Below are 24,782 nucleotides of genomic sequence, written 5' to 3' on the forward strand. Positions count from 1 at the left end.
TGTTTCATGTACTCATGTTGTTTTATTCTACTGAGAATCCAGGCATCATTGTTACATAAAAAATTGTTTGGTAGTATGCTGCAATAAATATCTATAAAAAAGTATGTGTGTGTCAATTTCTCTTATCCTTGCCTGTCTCACCGCTCTAGTAGATCAAATATATGGAGAAACCAGTAGCTGAGAGTGAGATTGGAATTAGTGAAAATGTAAGAGTAGTTCTATTATGTATGCCATAATACATAAAATACATGTAAAAAGTTAAAGGAGCTGGTTTTATTATGCGGAAACGACAAGTAAGCAAAACAAAATTTATAATAAAATATTCTCTTGAATGCTCAGAATTCTAAAAATGTCTTGGCTGTAGATTGGGTTACCTGCCATTGCTTTATTACTATCCAATACATCGAAAGTGAAATTATTTATGGACAGAAACAGACTTTAAATTTTCATTTGGTAAAGGCAACCTTTCATTCAGTACAGACAAAAAACGTTTATAATTTACTTCTTGTTTAAAGTAGCCAGTTCAGAGTAAGCCAAAATTATCCCGGAGAATTGTTTATATTAAAAATAGGCTGAGAGTTGTTTGAACTGTCATCACCCACCAGATTGGAAGATAAACATTCTTCTTGTCAAGATGTCTTTGGAAACCCCCTGTGCGGCTTCAAGGAAGACAAAACAAAGGTAAATAGTGTGCAACCCAAATCTTGCTTAACAGAATGATTTATCTTCAGGCCTACTAACCAGTGACAGGAGCACATCTAATTTTTTTCTAGTTGCTCCGGGTTTATTCATCCCTCTGAACCTAAATTCTGAGAGAAAGGAGTAGAGCGTTGGGTTTAAGACCTCGTACGCTGGCATCCATCACATTGCAAATGAATTTTGGCTCGAGCTGAAGGTAAACTGCTCAGTCACTTTGTGCCTCAGTTTCCCTTATCTATATAATGGAGACTGTTGAAGGAGTTAGGTGAGATTATACAGATCTTGGAACAGTGCCTGACATACAGGAAACCCTCAACATATGTCAAGAGTTTCCCTCAGCGCGCCACTTGGCTTGTCTTTCTAAATATTAGCATAATATAAATGGCATCAGAACGTGAGGGGCAAGGGCCACGTGATCCTTCCACGAAAGCCACTTGTGGGGGCCTTCAGAGAGTTAGCATTAAGGCTGGGAAAAAAAGGCAAGCGCGCCCGCGGCCCGCGCGCGATTTCCCGCCGCGCCCGCGTCCCGGGCGACGGGCGAGCTCCGGGGGCGCCGGGGCCGCGGCGGCGGCGGCGCGAGCGGCGCCTCCGGGCCGGTGAATCATCCCTGCAGACACCGAGAGCCGCGGCAGCAGAGAGCAGCGCCGGAAAAATGGCTGAAGCGGGCACGGGCTTTCTGGAGCAGCTCAAGTCCTGCATAGTTTGGTCTTGGACTTATCTCTGGACCGTATGGTTCTTCATCGTCCTCTTCCTGGTCTACATCCTGCGGGTGCCCTTGAAAATCAACGACAATTTGAGCACAGGTAAGGCCCGGGCAGCCGGGCCCGCGGCGCTCGCCCCTCCCCCGCCCCGGAAAGTTAGTGCAACTCGCCCGGGGCCGCGACCAGCGGGGGCGGCCGGGCGCGCGCTCGAGGACGCGCCGGGTCCCGCGCACCGGATGCCCGCGGCCACCCGCGGCCACCCGCCAAGGACGCGGCGCCTCGGCTGGCGAGGTAGACGGGGCGTGCGAGGGCGGCTGGCGGCCTTCGCGGCTCCGCGGCCCGGCGACCCCGCGGAGGAGGAGCTGCGCCGGCAGGCGGGCCCGGCCAGCGGCTGCCGCTCCTGCGCCCGAGGTGCTCGTCGGGCGGCGACCGAGGAGACGGAGGTCGGGAGGGAGGGAGTCCCCGCGGACACCCCCTTGGCTGTCTGCGCGTGAACCCCGAGGGCTCCTCAGATTTGTACCGTGTCCTTCCTCACACGCTGTCAGCTGCGGGTGCAGAGCGTCCGAAGTGTAGTCGGACGAGGCATGCCTCCCGCTCCCGGCGCGACTCGGCCGGTCGCGGGCGCCCCCGTGAGGGTGCTGCTCAGGGGTGCCCAGCGGCGAAGCCCCCAGAAGCAGTCGACCCCGCACCTGGGGCCGGGACTGCCCGCCTGTGAGCCCCCTGAGTTGCGGGCGAAGAGGCGTCTCTCTCTTTTAGACGGGGAGAGGGTTTCTCGAAGGTACTATCAGGGCTATGGATGACGTGTCAGATTACCAGACGGAATGTCAAAGGGACAAAAGGAGAGACAGGAAATCTGGAATTTATGATGGTTTAAAATGGTCTTAGCCCTTCTCTCTCCCTTCTCCCCGTCTGCATAAGGCGTTGGTAACTAGTCATGTTCAGGATCTTAGATAAAGCTCCACATGCTAAGAAGTGAGCCCCGCCGTGTCTCCTCTCCACCATCGTAAGTGCAGAAGGTAATTAAACAGGATCTTAAACTTGCAGCTAGCCAACTGAATCATTAAAAAACAACCACAGAGAAAACTCACACCAACAGTGACACTCCGGAGACAAATAAAAAACGCAAAGTATATTTTGCAGGAAGGGTTACAGTTCTTGAAGTCTGGAAATAGTTGTGGGACTCGTTAGAAAGGTCTTTTCTTTTTTAAAATTTCACAGTAATTTGAGAAATCCTTACAGTCTTGAATGAATACATATGTATTCTACCTAATGCGTGATTTACATACTCCGGGAGTCAGGGGTCTGGAAATGCATTTTCCTCTGTGTTGTTAACTGCACTAAAACAATTTTTAGAATGTTTGAGATAATGTAGTCATTTTGTTAGGTACTTGTGCTTTTATTTATTTTTTATTTTTTTAATTTTTAAATTTATTTATTTTTGGTTGCATTGGGTCTTTGTTGCTGCACGTGGGCTTTCTCTAGTTGCGGCGAGTGGGGGCTACTCTTTGTGGTGTGCGGGCTTCTCCTTGCGGTGGCTTCTCTTGTTGCAGAGCACGGGCTCTAGGTGCGCGGGCATCAGTAGTTGTGGCATGCAGGCTCAGTAGTTGTGGCACGCAGGCTCAGTAGTTGTGGCGCGCGGGCTTAGTTGCTCCGCGGCGTGTGGGATCTTCCCGGAGCAGGGCTCGAACCCGTGTCCCCTGCATTGGCAGGCGGATTCTTAACCACTGCACCACCAGGGGAGTCCCTACTTGTGCTTTTAAATACTAAACCTCATATACCTTGATTTCTTTAACTTGAACTCATGTTCATATTCACATTTGTTTCATAGTATCCCTTGGGATGGTATTCCTGGGGTACAGATAGGATTCTGCACCCTAGAATCATCTTGCCATTTATATAGGAGCTGCTCAGCCCTTGGATTCAATCATCCTAGTGATGATGGCTTTCTGGCTTTTCCATCTGTTAGAGTGGTTGCTTATCAGAGTATTCTTCCTTGCTTTTGGTTTCCTTGCCTTTGGCAAATATATCTGTAAGATACCTTCACCTCGCGGCATGTGGGGTCTTAGTTCCATGTGGGATCTTAGTTCCCCAACCAGGGATGGAAACCGGGCGCCCTGCATTGGAAGGCACGGTCTTAACCACTGGACCACTGGGGAAGTCCCCAAAGTTTTGTTATTTTAAGAATTTGCTTGAATATATGAGGCCATGGATTCTTACGTTTGTTGGTAAGTGGATTTGATTTTTTTCTCCCAAAAAATTCATTGTAAGGTTTAAAAAATGTGAACGTTTCTCATTTAATACACAGTTAAAATTTTTATTTCAGAACACACATTTGTAATACTACATTTTCTTAAAGTAGGTTAAATAATCATCTACGTGTATATATGTGTGCATGTGCCCATAAGTGCCACATAACAATGCTTTATACAGAACAGGCAAGAAGCAAAATACCTATTGGGAATATGTGTAATTTTTTAAAATATGTATTTATTTATTTATTTGGCCTCCCCGGGTCTTAGTTGCGGGTCTTGGGATCTTCTTTGCCACACGTGGGATCTTTAGTTGTGGCATGCGGAATCTTCAGGCCGTCTGGGCTGAATCTCATCAGACACATGATAGAGGGAACCGGAGACTATTTATCCCAGTGATGCTGGACTTCTGTTTTCAGTGTGGTTTTACGTACATTTTAGTCATAAAAGAAGGTAAAGGAGAAGCACACAGAGAGTACATCTCTCTTTGCCACTTCTGTGAGAAGGTAAGGGGAGAAGGGGACATTGGACCCTCCTATGGTGGAACTTGTCCTTTCAGGGAGATCTAAATGGGTTCTAATTTTGCTGTTCCTAAGCGCTGTGGTGCTTGCCTCTTCCTGTGATGATGAAAGCACATGTCCCTGGAGAGGCTGCTGAATCTAGAGCTGCTTTTAGGAAGCTGTGGGTGGCTCAGGCCTCCTTCATTAGGGAAGCTGACACTATTGACTGATTTGCAGATACTGAAAAATCCTTGCATCCCTGGGATAAATTCCACCTGATCATGGTGTATGTTCCTTTTAATGTATTGTTGGATTTGGTTTGCTAGTATTTTGTTGAGGATTTTTGCGTCTATGTTCATCAGTGATATTGGCCTGTAATTTCCTTTTTTTGTGATATCTTTGTATGGTTTTTTTTTTAATTTTTGAACATTATTCTATTTATTTTTTTATACAGCAGGTTCTTATTAGTCATCCATTTTATACACATCAGTGTATACATGTCAATCCCAATCTCCCAATCCCCCCCCACCCCCCGCCACTTTCCCCCCTTGGTGTACATATATTTGTTCTCTACATGTGTCTCAATTTCTGCCTTGCAAACCAGTTCATCTGTACCATTTTTCTACGTTCCACATATATGCGTTAATATACGATATTTGTTTTTCTCTTTCTGACTTACTTCACTCTGTATGACAGTCTCTAGATGCATCCATGTCTCTACAAATGTCCCAATTTCGTTGCTTTTTATGGCTGAGTAATATTCCATTGTATATATATACCACATCCTCTTTATCCATTCGTCTGTCGATGGGCATTTAGGTTGCTTCCATGACCTGGCTATTGTAAATAGTGCTGCAATGAACACTGGGGTGCATGTGTCTTTTTGAGTTATGGTTTTCTCTGGGTATATGCCCAGTAGTGGGATTGCTGGGTCATAAGGTAGTTCTGTTTTTCATTTTTTTAAGGAGCCTCCATACTGTTCTCCATAGTGGTTGTATCAATTTACATTCCCACCAACAGTGCAAGAGGGTTCCCTTTTCTCCACACCCTCTCCAGCATTTGTTGTTCGTAGATTTTCTGATGATGCCCATTCTAACTGGTGTGAGGTGATACCTCATTGTAGTTTTGATTTGCATTTCTCTAATAATTAGTGATGTTGAGCAGCTTTTCATGTGCTTCTTGGCCATCTGTATATCTTCTTTGGAGAAATGTCTATTTAGGTCTTCTGCCCATTTTTGGATTGGGTTGTTTGTTTTTTTAATATTGAGCTGCGTGAGCTGTTTATATATTTTGGAGATTAATCCTTTGTCCATTGATTCGTTTGTAACTATTTTCTCCCATTGTGAGAGTTGTCTTTTCATCTTGTTTATGGTTTCCTTTGCTGTGCAAAAGCTTTGAAGTTTCATTAGGTCCCATTTGTTTATTTTTGTTTTTATTTCCATTACTCTAGGAGGTGGATCAAAAAAGATCTTGCTGTGATTTATGTCAAAGAGTGTTCTTCGTATGTGTTCCTCTAAGAGTTTTATAGTGTCCAGTCTTACATTTAGGTCTCTAATCCATTTTGAGTTTATTTTTGTGTATGGTGTTAGGGAGTGTTCTAATTTCATTCTTTTACATGTAACTGTCCAGTTTTCCCAGCACCACTTATTGAAGAGATTGTCTTTTCTCCATTATATATCCTTGCCTCCTCTGTCATAGATTAGTTGACCATAGGTGCGTGGGTTTATCTCTGGGCTTTCTATCCTGTTCCATTGATCTATATTTCTGTTTTTGTGCCAGTACCATATTGTCTTGATTACTGTAGCTTTGTAATATAGTCTGAAGTCAAGGAGTCTGATTCCTCCAGCTCCATTTTTTTCCCTCAAGACTGCTTTGGCTATTTGGGGTCTTTTGTGTCTCCATACAAATTTTAAGATTTTTTGTTCTAGTTCTGTAAAAAATGCCATTGGTAATTTGATACGGATTGCATTGAATCTGTAGATTGCTTTGGGTAGTACAGTCATTTTCACAATATTGATTCTTCCAATCCAAGAACATGGTATATCTCTCCATCTGTTGGTATCATCTTTAATTTTTTTCATCAGTGTCTTATAGTTTTCTGCATACAGGTCTTTTGTCTCCCTAGGTAGGTTTATTCCTAGGTATTTAATTCTTTTTGTTGCAATGGTAAATGGGAGTGTTTCCTTAATTTCTCTTTCAGATTTTTCATCATTAGTGTATAGGAATGCAAGAGATTTCTGTGCATTAATTTTGTATCCTGCAACTTTACCAAATTGATTGATTAGCTCTAGTAGTTTTCTGGTGGCATCTTTAGGATTCTCTCTATATAGTATCATGTCATCTGCAAACAGTGACAGTTTTACTTCTTCTTTTCCAATTTGTATTCCTTTTTTTTCTTTTTCTTCTCTGATTGCCATGGCTAGGACTTCCAAAACTATGTTGAATTAGTGGTGAGAGTGGACATCTTTGTCTTGTTCCTGATCTTAGAGGAAATACTTTCAGTTTTTCACCATTGAGAATGATGTTTGCTGTGGGTTTGTCATATATGGCCTTTAATATGTTGAGGTAGGTTCCCTCTATGCCCACTTTCTGGAGAGTTTTATCATAAATGGGTGTTGAATTTTGTCGAAAGCTTTTTCTGCATCTATTAAGATGATCATACGGTTTTTATTCTTCAATTTGTTAATATGGTTTATCACATTGATTGATTTGCGTATATTGAAGAATCCTTGCATCCCTGGGATAAATCCCACTTGATCATGGTGTATGATCCTTTTAATGTGTTGTTGGATTCTGTTTGCTAGTATTTTGTTGAGGATTTTTGCATCTATATTCATCAGTGATATTGGTCTGTAATTTTCTTTTTTCGTAGTATCTTTGTCCGATTTTGGTATCAGGGTGATGGTGGCCTCATAGAATGAGTTTGGGAGTGTTCCTTCCTCTGCAATTTTTTGGAAGAGTTTGAGAAGGATGGATGTTAGCTCTTCTCTAAATGTTTGGTAGAATTCACCTGTGAAGCCATGTGGTCCTGGCCTTTTGTTTGTTGGAAGATTTTTAATCACAGTTTCAATTTCATTACTTGTGATTGGTCTGTTCATATTTTCTGTTTCTTCCTGGTTCAGTCTTGGAAGGTTATACCTTTCTAAGAATTTGTCCATTTCTTCCAGGTTGTCCATTTTATTGGCATAGAGTTGCTTGTAGTAGTCTCTTAGGATGCTTTGTATTTCTGTGGTGTCAGTTGTAACTTCTCCTTTTTCATTCCTAATTTTATTGATTTGAGTCCTCTCCCTCTTTTTCTTGATGATTGTGGCTAATGGTTTATCAATTTTGTTTATCTTCTCAAAGAACCAGCTTTTAGTTTTATTGATCTTTGCTATTGTTTTCTTTGTTTCTATTTGATTTATTTCTGCTCTGATCTTTATGATTTCCTTCCTTCTGCTAACTTTGAGTTTTGTTTGTTCTTCTTTCTCTAGTTCCTTTATGTGTAAGGTTAGATTGTTTATTTGAGATTTTTCTTGTTTCTTGAGGTAGGCTTGTATACCTATAAACTTCCCTCTTAGAACTGTTTTTGCCGCATCCCATAGGTTTTGGATGGTCGTGTTTTCATTGTCATTTGTCTCTAGGTATTTTTTGATTTCCTCTTTGATTTCTTCAGTGATCTCTTGGTTATTTAGTAAAGTGTTGTTTAGCCTCCCTGTGTTTGTGTTTTTTACATTTTTTCCCCTGTAATTCATTTCTAATCTCATAACTTTGTGGTCAGAAAAGATGCTTGATATGATTTCAGTTTTCTTAAATTTACTGAGGCTTGATTTGTGACCCAAGATGTGATCTATCCTGGAGAATGTTCCATGTGCACTTGAGAAGAAAGTGTAATCTGCTGTTTTTGGATGGAATGTCCTATAAATATCAATTAAATCTGTCTGTTCTATTGTGTCATTTAAAGCTTGTGTTTCCTTATTAATTTTCTGTTTGGATGATCTGTCCATCAGTGTAAGTGAGATGTTAAAGTCCCCCACTATTATTGTGTTACTGTCGATTTCCTCTTTTATAGCTGTTAGCAGTTACCTTATGTATTGAGGTGCTCCTATGTTGGGTGCATATATATTTATAATTGTTATATCTTCTTCTTGGATTGATCCCTTGATCATTATGTAGTGTCCTTCCTTGTCTTTTGTAACATTCTTTATTTTAAATCTATTTTATCTGCTATGAGTATTGCTACTCCAGCTTTCTTTTGATTTCCACTTGCGTGGAATATCTTTTTCCATCCCCTTGCTTTCAGTCTGCATGTGTCCCTAGGTCTGAAGTGGGTCTCTTGTAGGCAGCATATATATGGATCTTGTTTTTGTATCCATTCAGCAAGCCTGTGTCTTTTGGTTGGAGCATTTAATCCATTCACGTTTAATTATCGATATGTATGTTCCTATGACCATTTTCTTAATTGTTTTGGGTTTGTTATTGTAGATCCTCTTCTTCTCTTGTGTTTCCCACTTAGAGAAGTTCCTTTAGCATTTGTTTTAGAGTTGGTTTGGTGGTGCTGATTTCTCTTAGCTTTTGCTTGTCTGTAAAGCTTTTGATTTCTCCATCGAATCTGAATGAGATCCTTGCTGGGTAGAGTAATCTTGGTTGTAGGATCTTCCCTTTCATCACTTTAAGTATATCATGCCACTCCCTTCTGGCTTGTAAAGTTTCTGCTGAGAAATCAGCTGTTAACCTTATGGGGGTTCCCTTGTATATTATTTCACTTTTCCCTTGCTGCTTTCAATAATTTTTCTTTGTCTTTAATTTTTGCCAATTTGATTACTATGTGTCTCGGCATGTTTCTCCTTGGCTTTATCCTATATGGGACTGTCTGCACTTCCTGGACTTGGGTGGCTATTTCCTTTCCCATGTTAGGGAAGTTTTTGACTATAATCTCTTCAAATATTTTCTCTGGTCCTTTCTTTCTCTCTTCTCCTTCTGGGACCCCTATAATGCGAATATTGTTGCATTTAATGTTTTCCCAGAGGTCTCATAGGCTGTCTTCATTTCTTTTCATTATTTTTCTTTATTCTGTTCCACAGCAGTGAATTCCACCATTCTGTTTTCCAGGTCACTTATCCATTCTTCTGCCTCAGTTATTCTGTTATTGATTCCTTCTAGTGTATTTTTCATTTGAGTTATTGTATTGTTCATCTCTGTTTGTTTGTTCTTTAATTCTTCTAGATCTTTGTTAAACATTTCTTGCATCTTCTCGATCTTTGCCTCCATTCTTTTTCTGAGGTCCTGGATCATCTTCACTATCATTATTCTGAATTCTTTTTCTGGAAGGTTGCCTATCTCCACTTCATTTAGTTGTTTTTCTCAGGTTTTGTCTTGTTCCTTCATCTGGTACATAGCCGTCTGCCTTTTCATCTTGTCTGTCTTTCTGTGAATGTGGTTTTTGTTCCACAGGCTGCAGGATTGTAGTTCTTCTTGCTTCTGCTGTCTGCCCTCTGGTGGATGAGGCTATCTAAGAGGCTTGTGTAAGTTTCCTGATGGGAGGAACTGGTGGTGGGTAGAGCTGGCTGTTGCTCTGGTGAGCAGAGCTCAGTAAAACTTTAATCCGCTTGTCTGCTAATGGGTGGGGCTGGGTCCCCTCCCTGCTGGTTGTTTGGCCTGAGGCGACCCAACACTGGAGCCTACCCAGGCTCTTTGGTGGGTCTAATGGCGGACTTTGGGAGGGCTCACGCCAAGGAGTACTTCCCAGAACTTCTGCTGCCAGTGTCCTCGTCCTCACGGTGAGACCGAGCCGTCCTCCGCCTCTGCAGGAGACCCTCCAACACTAGCAGGTAGGTCTGGTTCAGTCTCTTTGGGGTCACTGCTCCTTCCTCTGGGTCCCGATGCGCACACTACTTTGTGTGTGCCCTCCAAGAGTGGAGTCTCTGTTTCCCCCAGTCCTGTCTAAGTCCTGCAATTAAATCCCGCTAGCCTTCAAAGTCTGATTCTCTATGAATTCCTCCTCCCGTTGCCGGACCCTCAAGTTCGGAAGCCTGACATGGGGCTCAGAACCTTCACTCCAGTGGGTGGACTTCTGTGGTATAAGTGTTCTCCAGTTTGTGAGTCACCCACCCAGCAGTTATGGGATTTGATTTTATTGTGATTGGGCCCCTCCTACCGTCTCATTGCGGCTTCTCCTTTGTCTTTGGATGTGGGGTATCTTTTTTGGTGAGTTCCAGTGTCTTCCTGTCAATGATTGTTCAGCAGTTTGTTGTGATTCCGGTGTTCTCGCAAGAGGGAGTGAGAGCACGTCCTTCTACTCCGCCATCTTGAACCAATCTCCTTTGTATGGTTTTGGTGTCAGGGTGATGTTGGCCTCAAAGAATGAGTTTGGAAGTGTTCCTTCCTCTTCAATTTTTGGGATAGTTTGAGGAGGATAGGTGTTAACTGTTCTCTGAATGTTTGGTAGAATTCACCTGTGAAACCATCTTCTGTTTTGTTGGGAGCTTTTAAATTTAAATCTTAAAATGAGAAATGAATTTAGGAAAGATGAAGGAGAAAACAAACATATTAGGAATAGCACACAGTGGTTAGTTTGATAATTGATTTTTGATGTTCTGCCCTTGAGTTGGATAGGAGAATGTTAAAATAGTTCTATGATTTACTGAAAATATAATGAACTTTTAACAAGATTTTTAAAAACCCCAAATTATATTGTTACTTGTCAGTTTTCAGGTGAATTAATTATCCTAAAACAATGCTTTTCCAAAAGGGCAGAAAATTAATTGTAGATAGGAGCAGTCATGCATGATATTATTCAAGAAAAACAGTAGCATAGATTAATCTTTAAAAAATAGCACCATTACTTGCTTTATATTGTGGTGTTGACAGCACTTTCTCATCTACCCTGTGTTCTGAGGTTTTAGATGCTGAATTTAAAACACTTTGCACCTTTTCTTAAGTATATACCTTTGCCATTTTTGCACCAAGCAGCATAAGTGATTTTCCAGCTCTGTGTCTGTTTCCTGAAAAGCAAGTTTTCAAAGATCTTTAAATCCTATTTCATTCCTTTTGGAAAACAAATATAATAGTCTGACCTAAGTTTAAGATTCTTTATGTTATAAAACTCTTTTTTTGGTGTTAATTAAGATGATAAATACAGATGCAAAACTTACATTACTGAATGCAAATATACATAACTTCAGGTGCAGCTCAGATTTGAGTATTTTCGTATTGGAAATAGTTGCTCTAAACTTAATGCTCTGGATTTCTTGTCCGGAGGGCCTTGTTGCAGTTTACTTATGTTTTTGACCCTGATGTGCCTGTTGTCTACAATCTTTTCCCCACCTGTAAATCCCACCCATCCTTCAAGGACCACCTTGCATGCTGCCTTCTGATTCCTTCAACCCAATGTGATATTTCCTCCAGTTTTCAGTGTATATTTTCTGAGAGGCATGTTGGCAATTTTTACCTTGCATGAATTATGGTTGTGTATGTTTAATATATGTTTCAGTGTTTGTGTATATTTGTCTCTCTTTCTGTATACATGTTTTACAGCTTCTACTAGACTCTAGTTCTTCATTTTCCACTGTACTTCCTTGAACATAATGGTTCCTTACCGTTCATTGGATGAATCAATCTCCAAGTTGTGGTGTACCCAGTGAGGTGGGATTAGAATAATGGAATTGGTCAAACACATTACTGGGTATGGCCTCATTTAAGTTTTCAGCTTTAGATCGAGGTCAGAAACTGTCACAAAAACTTAAGGAATTCCATGATGAGTCATATGTATCTAATCCGTGGTGGTCCAGTTTATGAACACATAAAAAGACATTTTATGATTGTCAGCTTTGAGATGAGGATCTATCCCAGCCATCTTAGTTGCCCTTACTTATTTTTGGAGACATTTCTCTCAACCATAATGAAGCAATCTGAATGATACTTTTTTTCTTAGGCCCTCAGTTTCTGTACACGTTTAATGATAGCTTTATATTCCTTAAGATCCTTTCTAGCTCCAGAATTCTGCTTCAGTGCCTTGGGATAATTTTCATTGAGTGCAGAGTCTATAACCAAGCAAATACATGGACTTAATGAACATATATGTTTTTCCCAGGTTGGATTCTAATTCTTAGTAAATACAACTCCAAATTTTATGTGGCTTCCTTCAGTGGCTTTCCATTTCACTGAAAGTAAAATCAAAATATGTTACCCTGGCTTACAAAGTCTGGTGACATGACCCCTAGCTACCCCTCCTATCTGAACTTTGCCACATTCTTGAGGTGATTGTCCTTCAGACAATTGTGATTCTTTCTTATTCTTAAACATGCCTTGCTTGTTCTTACCTTGTGACCTTTGCACTAGCTGTGTCCTCCACCTGGAATGTTTTCCTACTTGATTTTTACGCGATTGTGTTTTTACTATTCACATCTCTGCTTAAATTCACTTCTTTTGAGAGGCTTTCCCTGATGATCCAATCTACAGTGACCATTCAGTCATATAATACCACCAGATTTGAATTCTGTGTATATCATTTAGCACTGTTTGTAATAGTTCTTGTTTGTATATTTATTTGCTGCATTCTCCTGGTTTCCCCCCATGTGGTTGTAAACTCCATGAGAGTAGGGACCTCATTTGTTATGTTTATCTGTCTTGTGGTTCCTCAGGATCTTGAACAGTGAGTGTTTGGGCCTAACATATGCTTAGCATGTATTTGTTGAATGGATGAAAAACCATGTCAGTTGGTTGTGGTGACTCAGAAGTAACACTGTCCCGTAGGAAATGATTTTGGAATATATCATGTAATTTCTTATAAGATTTAGAATTGTGTTTACTGACTCTAAGTTATAAAGATTACCTTGAAATGTTTACTGAAGTTCCAAAATATTAATACATTTTGATCCATTTTTAGGGGTAGAATTTTAAAGAAGGCTATCCTTCTGGTCCGTACTGTGCAGCAAATTTAATACAAAGGATGTTAAAAGTCAAAAATTGATTGCATTGGGAGCCAATTTGTGTAACATAACCTGGAACTTCAAACAAGGGAATTTGCAGAGTTAAGTGCCTCATATTATCTGTAAGGATGGAACTTGGGGTTCTACCAACACGGAAAAAGTTCTTGTCTGTATGGAAGGATGGAGTAATAGAAGAAATACTTTGCTGGGACATTTTTAAGAATAATATTGTCAGGCATTATGAAACTTAACAGAAACATAATTTGAAGTGATTAGAAATACTTCAGTACAATTAATTTAGTTCATGTATTTGCATATTCCCTTCTATAACTATAGAAACCATTTCTAAGTTTATATGAGAAGCCAGAGTGAACATAGTGTTAGTGTTATAGAAATTTGCTTTATGGCCAATTTTACTGAAGTACTTCTTTCTCCATAAAGTACTGTATATATATCGAAAGAAAAAAATACCAGCTGTGATGAGATGAAAGGAGCATTGGATTTAGAAGATTTGAGTTCAAATTCCAGGTTGCCAATTGTTGGGTAACTTGGACAAATTACTTTGTAAGACTCTTTCCTCATTTATATTATGAGGAGAGTAATCTCTGTTTCATAGTTTTATTTTGAACTGTAAATGAGATAACCTTTAGCATTGAGCCTTGAGCATAGCACAAAAATATTAGCAATCGTATATCGTATACCTGGTTGTTCTAGTTCATTTCACTGACTCTGAACTGTGTTCATTCATTGGTGAATTCATTCATCCACTGGTTTGTTTATTCATTCATTTGGAGTGGCAGATGCCAGTAAAATTGAAATTACGTTATTCCTGTTAATTATTATTTGGACACACAGTCTCACGTCAGTTATATTTCTCTCAGTTTCTGCACTTGCTTTCTGTGCTGAACAATGAACATCCTCTAATATACTGCCTTATTCACTAGTGCTTCTAGGTATATTTTGTTCCCTATGATTAAGGATCATGCATGGTAGAAGTCATATCTTAAAAATAAGATCGAGTGAAAATCTGTTGGTTGGAACTAGGAAAGGATGAGGAACTAACGTTTACTGAGTTCTTAAATGAGCCAAGGTCTGTGCTGCCTGCTTTATCATTGGTTGTTAGGCTCCCTGGGCTTGTCTACGAGTCTGGTTATATCCCATATAAACAGCTATATAACTGATATTCTCTTTGTACATGTGGAATGAAAATTGTTCAAAGCAGAACAGGTATTGTTATAATACTAGTTGTCCTGTTAAAGAAAGCAACACAAATGAACCCATTAAAAAATGTATTTTGATGGGAAAGCAACTTTATGAATGAGGATGAGAACTTGGTGGAAACTTTTGGAAGGGACTGTTTCTTGAGTATACTTGGAAGAGCTTGAGAGCAGGAATTATGACTTTTTCATCTTTGTATTTCCATCATATGGTCATTGCTCGTGATGATACATGAAAAGATGAATGCATGAATAACCTTGGGTGTTTTTAAGGCTTTGCAAGATTGATGGCACTGGTGGTCCTTTTCTTAGTTCACTTTACACCTAAGGTTTTCTCTACCTCAGTTCAGAGGTGTATTGCTAATGCTCAGCACTCAAGGCTGGGCTTGTTATTTGGCTCACAAATGAAACTCAGAGAGATAGAAGGAATGTAAATTGGCGCAGCCACTGTGGGAAACAGTATGGATGTTTCTCAAAAACTAAAAATAGAACTAACATATGACCCAGCAATTCCACTCCTGGGTATATATCAGAAAAGAACAAAAACACTAACTCAAAAAGATACATGTACCCCAATGTTCATAGCAACATTATTTACAATTGCCAAGATATGGAAGCAATCTAAATGTCCATCATCAGATGAATGGTTAAAGCAGTGGTGTATATATATATATATATATACAATGAAATACTATTCAGCCATAAAAAAAATGAAATTTTGCCATTTGCAGCAGCATGGGTGGACTTGGAGGGCATGATGCTAAGTAAAATAAGTCAGAGAAAGACAAATACTGTATGATATCACTTATATGTGGAATCTAAAAAATACAGCAAACTAGTGAATGTAACAAAAAAGAAGCAGACTCATAGATATAGAGAACAAACTAGTGGTTACCAGTGGGGATAGGGAAGGGGGAAGGGGGAAGGGGGAAGGTGCAATATAAGGGTGGGAGAGTGGGAGGCACAAACTATTGAGTGTAAGGCTCAAGGATGTATTGTACAACAGGGGGGATATAGCCAATATGTTGTAATAACTCTAAATGGAAATTACCTTTAAAAATTGTATTAAAAATAAATAAATTAATTAAAAATATAAATTAAAAGAAAGAATATCTAAGAATTGCACTAAGCAGGATAATGAACTATTGGATTGTTTGTAGCCACACTACTGAATGTCTGTTTGTTGTAATCATGAAATAATATCCGCCAACATCCTTATTGTATTTGAGATGTCATTGTAAAGATATCTATAAAGCATTTTGAGTTTCCTGGTAGAGAGGGCATATGTAATGAAATTCGTTTTTTATGTTACAGTGGATCAGGGCAGTTTCTCATGTGTTATAGTTAGCAGTCATTCAAATATGGCAGGCTTTCCTGCACTACCAGCTGTGCTAAAATAAGAAACTGACAGGGCCATTCAGCTCTAGCAGTATGTCATACTAGCTGTGGCTGAGGCCAAAAGAGTCACTGTTTTAATTGTAGTTACTAAATCTCTCAGCAAAATAAGGCGACATTTATCTGTGGGAATATTTGTTTTCCCTCTGAATTTTAAGAAATTGAAGGTGTACTAGTAACAAGTATACTCTGTGGAGAACCCTAACTTTGTTCCATAAGTTGACTTCCAAATCTAATAAAGGATCTTGGTGAAGTGTCACTCTTTCTGAAATTTTGAGCAAGCCTGTAGAGGACTTTAAAGGAATCTCTTAGGTCAGTGAGCAAGGACTTGTTTTTTTTTTTTTTTTTTTTTTTTTTTTTTTTTTAGTAAGAAAGCTTAACAATTTAAAATAGCATGGGGGCTTCCCTGGTGGCGCAGTGGTTGGGAATCCGCCTGCCAATGCAGGGGACATGGGTTCAAGCCCCGGTCCGGGAAGATCCCACATGCCGCGTAGCAACTAAGCCCGTGCGCCACAACTACTGAGCCTGCGCTCTGGAGCCCGCGAGCCACAACTACTGAGCCCTCGTGCCACAACTACTGAGGCCCACGCGCCTAGAGCCCGAGCTCCGCAACAAGAGAAGCCACTGCAATGAGAAGCCCGCGCACCACAACGAAGAGTAGCCCCCGCTCGCCACAACCAGAGAAAAGCGTGCACGCAGCCACGAAGACCCAATGCAGCCAAAACCAATAAATAAATAAAAATAAATAAATTTATAAAAAAAATAAAAAATTGTAAAAAATAAAATAAAATAGCACGAACAGTTGACATGCTCTGAGGCATAAAAGTCTTAAAAAAAAGAAGTGGCTTTTAAAAATAAGCAGTTTGAATCTGAATCTACGTGTAATCTAGAATTAGAGGGGTTTTTGCTTTGTTTTATTTTGAAGTCAGTTGTAATACCATTCTAAAATGTTATTTTATTAGCAGTAGGTGATAGTAGAATGCTTACATTTCTTCCCTCTGTTAAGCTTTTCCAGTTTCTAGTCTCCTTCTCTTGGAAATGAGAGAATGAAATTTACTTCCCCACAAAATTGATCTTTTTCATTTATTTGATAGGTGCTGTTTATTGGGCATTACTAATAGAACTAACAAAATAATGCTCTTGGGGTGTTTTGCAATTTGTTACACCCACTTGACTCAATTGGTGCCCTTTCCGTGACATACATGTAGATTCTGGTAGTGTCACGTAGTAAGAACTGGTGTGATCTGGTTTGTACTTTTCGCCTGGGCATTGCTGGAAGGGGAGGGGAATTGCTATCCTCTATCATTGACATCTTTTATTTAAAATAAAACAAATTTTGCTTTTCTCAGTTCAGGCTCAGAGTACTTGACATTATGGTTTAGAGAGAAATTTTTTTCTTAGCTTATTTGGCTCTTTTAGCAAGGACAGTGTTTTTAATTGCACCCTTACATTTGAGAGATAAGTCTGAGAGGCTAAATTACAGTTTTTAAATATTAGAAACTTGCTTCTCAATTGTTTTTGTTCCAAACTGGAAGTTGTATATGCATTATTATTCAATAAAAGCCTGAATATAGCAAATCTAATCAATTGGAGAAGGTTATTAACTTAAGAATAAGTTTTTTTTCTTTTACATTATTTGAATAATCAGTTTCTTCAAGGGAAAGTACAGAAATGATGACAACATAACATAAATTAAGTTTGAGCAAAGATATGCAGACATAAATTAGTTTTAGCTGTAAGAGTATTCCTAAAAATATTTGGTTTTTACACAAACAGGGTTTTTTTTTTATTGCTTTGCCTCAGAAAATAATGTAACAGTTAATTTCTGGTAGATTTTAAAAACAGTTAAAAGAATTTTAATTCTTAAAAATGATCATTTTTAGTTTTAACCATGACAATATATGTGATGGAGAAGAGTAATTTAAATATTTAAAAATTATAAGACAAATAACATGTTACTCTTCAGGGTGGTGAGGAACTAAATTCAAAGCTTGTATGAAAACTGACCAGCTGCTAAGAGAAAACAAAGATTTATTATTGCTCAGTCCAAAGGGAAAACTTAAATGATATTAGTAAGTACAGTGATTGCAGGCTGGGAATAGCCGGGGAAATGGAGTTGTGTAACAGTTGTCACAGGCAAGGGCTTTTCTCTACCACGTCTTGAACATTATAACCATCTGTTGTCTCATGTCTAGCTTACTTTCTAGGAACAAACATGAGCTAGTAGTGAAATATAAAATCCTTTTTAATGTATATTATTCTGTTTGTAACAGCTGCAAAAACAAAAGAAGATATGAAAATATTTAGATATTAAGACAGTATTTTATTAATGCATTATATGCCGTTAGTCATTTATTATTTTGATAAAATATGTTATATTTCATTAAAAATATGCTATTGATACATGAATGCTATTGATACTTGGCTTTACAGAAATCTCCTTTTAGCATTGACTAGTGGCAGCTAGACAGTGTCAATCCTTTCAAATTGCTTTTCTTTTAAATAGTTTAGGCAAGGCAAAGTTCACATGTACTCCTAGGCAGGAAGCCCAACTGTATTTGTGAAATGACATTACGTTATTTCCACTTTGTATTTAGATGGAAACTGCTCTCTCCCAATCTTGGCACATTGCTTTCACCTCTTTTCTTAGAGGCACCAGAGAACAAGTAACTGTTGCTTGCAGCACAAGGTTGTGTGCCCATGTTTAACCTGTCCTAGTTTTCTTACCTCAGGGTGCAGCAAATTATCCCAAATGGGGTGGTAAAATTCCAAATCAATGAAAAATTAATGTATCATGTGTTACTGTTAGAGATAAGATGAGTGTTAGTAAATCAAACCACCTATGATGTGATAAAGTGTTGCAAATTATCAAGGGGTTCACTTTGCTGCTTATGAGTTTGCATCATGCCTATTGCCTTTTTTTGCCACTGATTACAAAGTAACTCAAATAAACCTGGATGTCTCAGGCTATACTGGCCTGGAAGTGTAAGACAGAGGATATATTAGAATGAATAAACAGTAACAATGCTGAGCCCACAGGGTGCAGCGGGGCTACTGTGCCCCTAATGACAGCTGTTAATGCCGGCTCCTGTCCATGAGTGCTCCAGGGGGCGCTATTGTTACTTCTGGCTCCTGGTGCTCAGGACCGCTGTCCCTTCTTCCCCTCTCACTGGTACCCATTGTTGAGGACATTAAAGAGTGGCTTTGGTCAGGCAGACAGTGCATATCGTCATCCTGGGGGCAGGTTCCAGCTGGTCCAGTCAGTGTTATAGGAGGCCCATCAGTCTCAGCTAATTGTGTAAATTGTATCCAGCCTTGCCACTCCTGAATTACTGACCGCCATAATGTATAATCATGCCCTTACCACATTTTAGCACAAGGTCAGTATGGGTTCAAGTCATGTACCAGTTCTGTGATCATAACACTATTTACCTTATTTATAACTGAAGATAATAGGATTGTTATGTGGATATAATGAAATAATATGAGTAAAACCTTAGCATAGTGCCTCGCACAATCTAATGCTTAATATATTTTAGATGTTTAGTTGTAGCTGTTTTTGCTGCTACCACTATAATATTGGCCTTGTTCTATAATTCTCAGTGCCTGACTCAATCAGCTTTTTCTCTTGAGTCAGTTTTTAGACCAGTAGTTTATTTTCCCTCCCCTCCTTCCCTCCCTTCCTTCCTTCCTTCCTCCCTCCCTCCCTCCCTCCCTCTCTCTCTCTCTCTCTTTCTTTCTTTCTCTTCCTTCCTTCTTCTGTTCTCCTTCTTCATTGTTATTTACACATTTGTTTTCTATATATTTTCTGTTTCCCTTCAAATTTGAGGAGAAATTTATGACAGTAGTTATAGGAACTCTGTTCCTGGTCAGGATGAATAAGCTTTTTATGATGATTAAAAAAAATTTTTTTTATACAGCAGGTTCTTATTACTTACCTATTTTATACATATCAGTGTATACATGTCAATCCCAATCTCCCAATTCATCCCACCACCACCCCCACTTTCGTGCCTTGGTGTCCATACGTTTGTTCTCTACATCTGTGTCTCTATTTCTGCCCTGAAAACCGGTTATGATGATTTCTTACTTTTATTCCTTAACTCTTTGTACTCTATTGACCATTTTCATAATTCTCCTGGAACTGCTTAAACCTCATGGGTAATTTCAAAGCCAAATTCACTAATCTCTTTCCAGATCTTGTTCTTATTGATTTGTTGTAGAAAAGGACTTTTTATGTTGAACCTCTAGTCTCTTACCATCAAATAATAAATCCATTGAGTCATACTGTTAGCAAGTTCCACTACATGGTGTGGGTGTGGAGGAAAAGAAAGATGACAAAGATGTGGTCCCTATCCTCAAGGTACTTAGTGCAGAGAGGGAAAGAGAAACAGGCACATTACCAATTTTAATCCAAAGTGAAATGTGTGGAATACAGAGGAGCAAATGAATACAAAACAAGGGGATGAAAGAAAGCTTTAAATTCATGGTGGTAGTTTTTGAGTTTTCAGTTGCTCTCAGAACCCCTAGGCTAATGGAACTGTATTAACAAAGGAGTGTCATATTGCTTGGTGCCTTCAGGAAACTGCATGTGTGGCTGAAGAGAGAGTTAAAAAGGGAGCAAAGTGAGAATATGTTGGGGTTAAACTGGAGTTCATTGTGAAGGATTTTAAACATTTGAAAAAAATTCTAATTATGGCATATTTTACCCATAAAGAAAAGGACAAGAAATAATATAATGGGGTGACCCCTACCTGTATTTAAACATTATTTATGTTAACATTTTACCATAAGTATTAATATTGTTTTTATTTCTCTATTTTTAACATAAATATATAAACTATATTTTGTAGAATACTTTTAGATTTACAGAAGATTACTAAAATAGTACAGAGAGTTCCCATATACCTAACATCCAGTTTCCCCTATTACTAATATCTTACATTATTATGGTACATTTGTTTCAATTAAGGAACCAATATTGACACATCATTTTTTAAAAATTATTTTATTGAAGTATAGTTGATTTACAATGTTGTGTTAGTTTCTGGTTTACAGCCAGTGATTCAGATATATATATATCTGAATATATATGTGTGATAGTTTGCATTTGCTAATCCCAAACTCCCAGTCCATCCCTCCCGCACCTCCCCTTCCCCATGGCAACCACAAGTCTATTCTCTATGGCTGTGAGTCTGTTTCTGTTTCATAGATAAATTCATTTGTGACACATCATTTTTAATTGAAGTCTATACTTCATTCAGATTTCCTTAGTTTTTACCAAATGTCCTTTTACTATGTTCCAGGATTCCATCCAGTATACCACACTACATTGTTGTCATGTCTCCTTAGACTTCTTCTATGTAAAACCTCATGTGGGTCATATCTAGAACTGGCCTACTGTCTACTTCTCTGTCACTTCTGCCTACTTTCCGTTGGAGAGAGCAAGTCATAAGCCCAACATCTGTGGGGTAGGGAAGTATACTCTGCTTATTCTGCAGAGCCATCTGGAAAAGTCTGGATCATAATTCCAATACAAGGAGGGTATGAAGAGTTATGACCAATGATTCAGTTTACTACAATGGTTGTACCATTATATATTCTACCAGTCATGTATGCAAGCTTCTATTTCTCAGCATCTTCAAGATCTTGATGTTACCAGACTTCAACATTTTTGCTAGTTTGATGCGTGCCAAATGACATTGTTATTTTAACTTGCATTTCCAATTGTATATGTCTATTCAAAATATTTACTATATACTTGTTTTTAAAGATTAGTTTTTCTTCCACTATAAAGTCAGTTGATAAGAATAATAAAATCTTTTTGTGATGAAAACAAAAATTTGGAATATGAGATGATGGTTGTAATTAGTTACAAACTCTAGCAACCAATTTCTATTCTTTTGCTTACATGATGTCAGATATTCTGAAGAATATTAAAAATGTCTATACTCATTTTTAAAAATAAATTATTTATTTATTTATTTATTTTTGGCTGTGTTGGGTCTTTGTTGCTGCATGCGGGTTTTCTCTAGTTGTGGTGAGCGGGGGCTACTCTTCATTGCCGTGCGCGGGCTTCTCATTGCAGTGGCTTCTCTTGTTGTGGAGCATGGGCTCTAGGCGCGCAGGCTTCAGTAGTTGTGGCTCGTGGGCTCTAGAGCGCAGGCTCGGTAGTTGTGGCGCACAGGCTTAGTTGCCCCGCGGCATGTGTGATCTTCCCGGACCAGGGCTTGAACCCGTGTCCCCTGCACTGGCAGGCGGATTCTTAACCACTGCACCACCAGGGAAGCCCTATACTCTGTTTTTGAAAGACCCTTTTAGTTCTGACATTATGATTCTGTGGACATGGTGCATTTACAATTTTCTTTCTACTTAGTAATCTAATTCTGTTGAATCCATTTAGTAAGTCAGGTATACGTTATGTATTCCAAACTACTCTTTTGAAAATGTGACTGGTTATTACAGAATATGCTGATGTTGTGAGTTTCAGTAAACGGATTTCTGGGGTGTTTCTCTGGGAAGAGTGCTTCCTCTTTACTGGCACTGCTCCATCTGGAGGCAGCGCTTACCGGTGGACTCCATCCAGGTGAGAGAGGCATGGGGAGGAAGAAAGGCACCCACAGAGTTTCTGCCTTGTATTGGGTGGGCCAAAAAGTTCCTTTGGCCTTTCAGTAAAAAAAAAAAAAAAAGACACATTTTTCATTTTCACCAAGAAGTTTATTGGATAATGTATTCCCATTTTGTTCCACTACTTTCTGCCATTTTTCAGGCAACTTCGTAATTCCATCTTCCCAAAACTATTTTTCTTTTTGAGCAAAGAACTGGCCCAGGTGCCTTTTACAGTCTTTCAGGGAATTGAAATTTTCTCCATTAAGAGAATATTGTAAAGACCGAAATAAATGGATATCTGAAGGTGCAATGTCTGGTGAATATGGTGGATGAATCAGAACTTCCCAGCCAAGCTGTAACAGTTTTTGCCTGGTCATCAAAGAAACATGCAGTCTTGCACTATCCTGATGGAAGAGTATGCGTTTTCTGTTGACTAATTCCGGACGCTTTTCGTCAAGTGCTGCTTTCAGTTGGTCTAATTGAGAGCAGTACTTGTGGAATTAATCATTTGGTTTTTCGGAAGGAGCTCTGTGTAATAGAGGACTCCTTTCCAATCCCACCATGTACACAACATCACCTTCTTTGGATGAAGACCGGCCTTTGGTGTGGTTGGTGGTGGTTCATTTCGCTTGCCCCACGATCTCTTCCGTTCCACATTGTTGTACAGTATCCACTTTTCATCGCCTGTCACAATTTGTTTGAAAAACGGAACATTTTCGTTATGTTTAAGTAGAGAATTGCATGTGGAAATACGGTCAAGAAGGTTTTTTTCACTTAACTTATGTGGAACCCAAGCATCAAAGCGATTAACATAACCAAGCTGGTGCAAATGATTTTCAGCGCTTGATTTGGATATTTGGAGTATGTCAGCTATCTCCCGCATGGTATAATGTTGATTGTTCTCAGTTAATGTCTCGATTTGATCGCTATCAACTTCAACTGGTCTACCCGACTGTGGAGCATGGTCCAGCGAGAAATCTCCAACACGAAACTTCACAAACTACTTTTGACATGTTTGATCAGTCACAGCACCTTCTCCAAACGCTGCACAAAACTATTTTTGTGTTTCAGTTGAGTTTTTACCTTTCTTGAAATAATAAAGCATAATGTGCCGAAAATGTTGCTTTTTTTCCTTCCATCTTCAATATTAAAATGGCTACACAAAAATTCACCAATTTTGATGTCTTTTTTAAAAATGCACACTGATATGACAGCTGTCACATACAATCTAACAAAATTGTTTCGAATGAAGTTAAAGACAACTAAGCGCTTCTAGAGCCATCTTACGGAAAAAAACAAATGAAACTTTTGGCCAACCCAATACATATAATCCCATTTATGCCGGATCAGACAGGTTAGTCCTAGAATGGTGGTGTTTTTAGAGAAGCACAGGCCATTACTGACAACAATAACAAAAATGAGTGGAAAGGAATTTCATTCTATACTGTTATTTCTTAATGGAGATAGAATTCATAACCCCAGTGCATTTCTAGTGTCCGCTTTGTCTGCTGTTCCTCAGATATCACCCTGCCCTTTGTTCTCTCTCCTGTTCCCAGTCAGCCAGGACTTTTACCCTCCTTACTCTCTTCAGCCTCAGTGTTTTATTGCAGAGATTGACTCTTCAGTGGCCCTTTTCTCTCTTTCTACTGTCTCAGGTCCCCTCTTGTCTCTTAGGTCTAGTGCTTCTCTGCCCATTTTTTATTCTGCATCACAAAAAGCCTGGGGACAGTGGACCAGGAGAGTCTCTTGGATTGTGAGGCTGGTGGAGTGAAGGTCTGGGTAGAGTATTGATTTGGATTTTCTTTGGCAGGCTGTGGACAGAGTGAGGACATCTATGCACAGGCCACCATTAATGCCTTTTGTGCTGTCACACAAGGAAGGGAAGGCTGGTTTGGGGCTCTAGGGGTGTGCCCAGCTCTTCCTGTTGCCCCAGCAGCCCCGTGGCCAGGAGCCATCCTTTAGAAAAAATATGGAAAGGAGGCAGGGCCTTCAAAGAGACAGCCATTGAGGCACTCCTGGTTTCTGTGGGACTGATAAGGCTTGGTAGTGCCAAGGCAGGTCTGTTCTACAATAGTATGTGGAATATGATTCTTTTACAGGTGGGAGAAAAGCCGCCTCCTCATCAGGGATTGGTATATCCTTTCCTGCTGGAATAGCACTTTTTTTTTTGCAGCACTGCACAGCATGCGGGATCTTAGTTTCCCAACCAGGGACTGAACCCGCGCCCCCTGCAGTGGAAGCACGGAGTCCTAACCACTGGACTGCCAGGGAGCTCCCCAGAATAGCACATTCTTACATGACCTGATACTCAGATGTTCAGGTCTTTTCTGTGTGATTCTTTCACTTTTAAGTGTGATTTTTAGAACTTCCGCGGCTTAGTTTTGGTGAATCCCTCCCCCATATCCCCCACCCCTTAAATACCTTTGCACAGTTGTCTTCACTGCAGCTACATCAGGGCCAACATGCCTGCTTGGCTTGGTCCTAGAGAGGTGATTTTAATCTG

At 39.6% G+C, this 24,782-nt stretch overlaps 1 protein-coding gene across 4 annotated transcripts in view; it reads left to right on the top strand.

Annotated features, from left to right (window-relative positions):
- Nucleotides 1–1,259: 1,259 nt before the first annotated feature.
- The window catches only part of ST7 (suppression of tumorigenicity 7), a 260,059-nt gene continuing 236,536 nt past the window's right edge, over nt 1,260–24,782 (top strand). For all 4 annotated transcript variants that reach the window (XM_061197969.1, XM_061197971.1, XM_061197968.1 and 1 more), the window contains exon 1: nt 1,260–1,502. In XM_061197969.1, the coding sequence (XP_061053952.1) occupies nt 1,352–1,502 (151 nt within the window). In that variant the 5' untranslated portion in view covers nt 1,260–1,351. The remainder of the gene's footprint in view (nt 1,503–24,782) is intronic.

Source organism: Eubalaena glacialis, chromosome 8 (genome assembly GCF_028564815.1).
Source record: "Eubalaena glacialis isolate mEubGla1 chromosome 8, mEubGla1.1.hap2.+ XY, whole genome shotgun sequence".
Lineage (NCBI taxonomy): Eukaryota > Metazoa > Chordata > Mammalia > Artiodactyla > Balaenidae > Eubalaena > Eubalaena glacialis.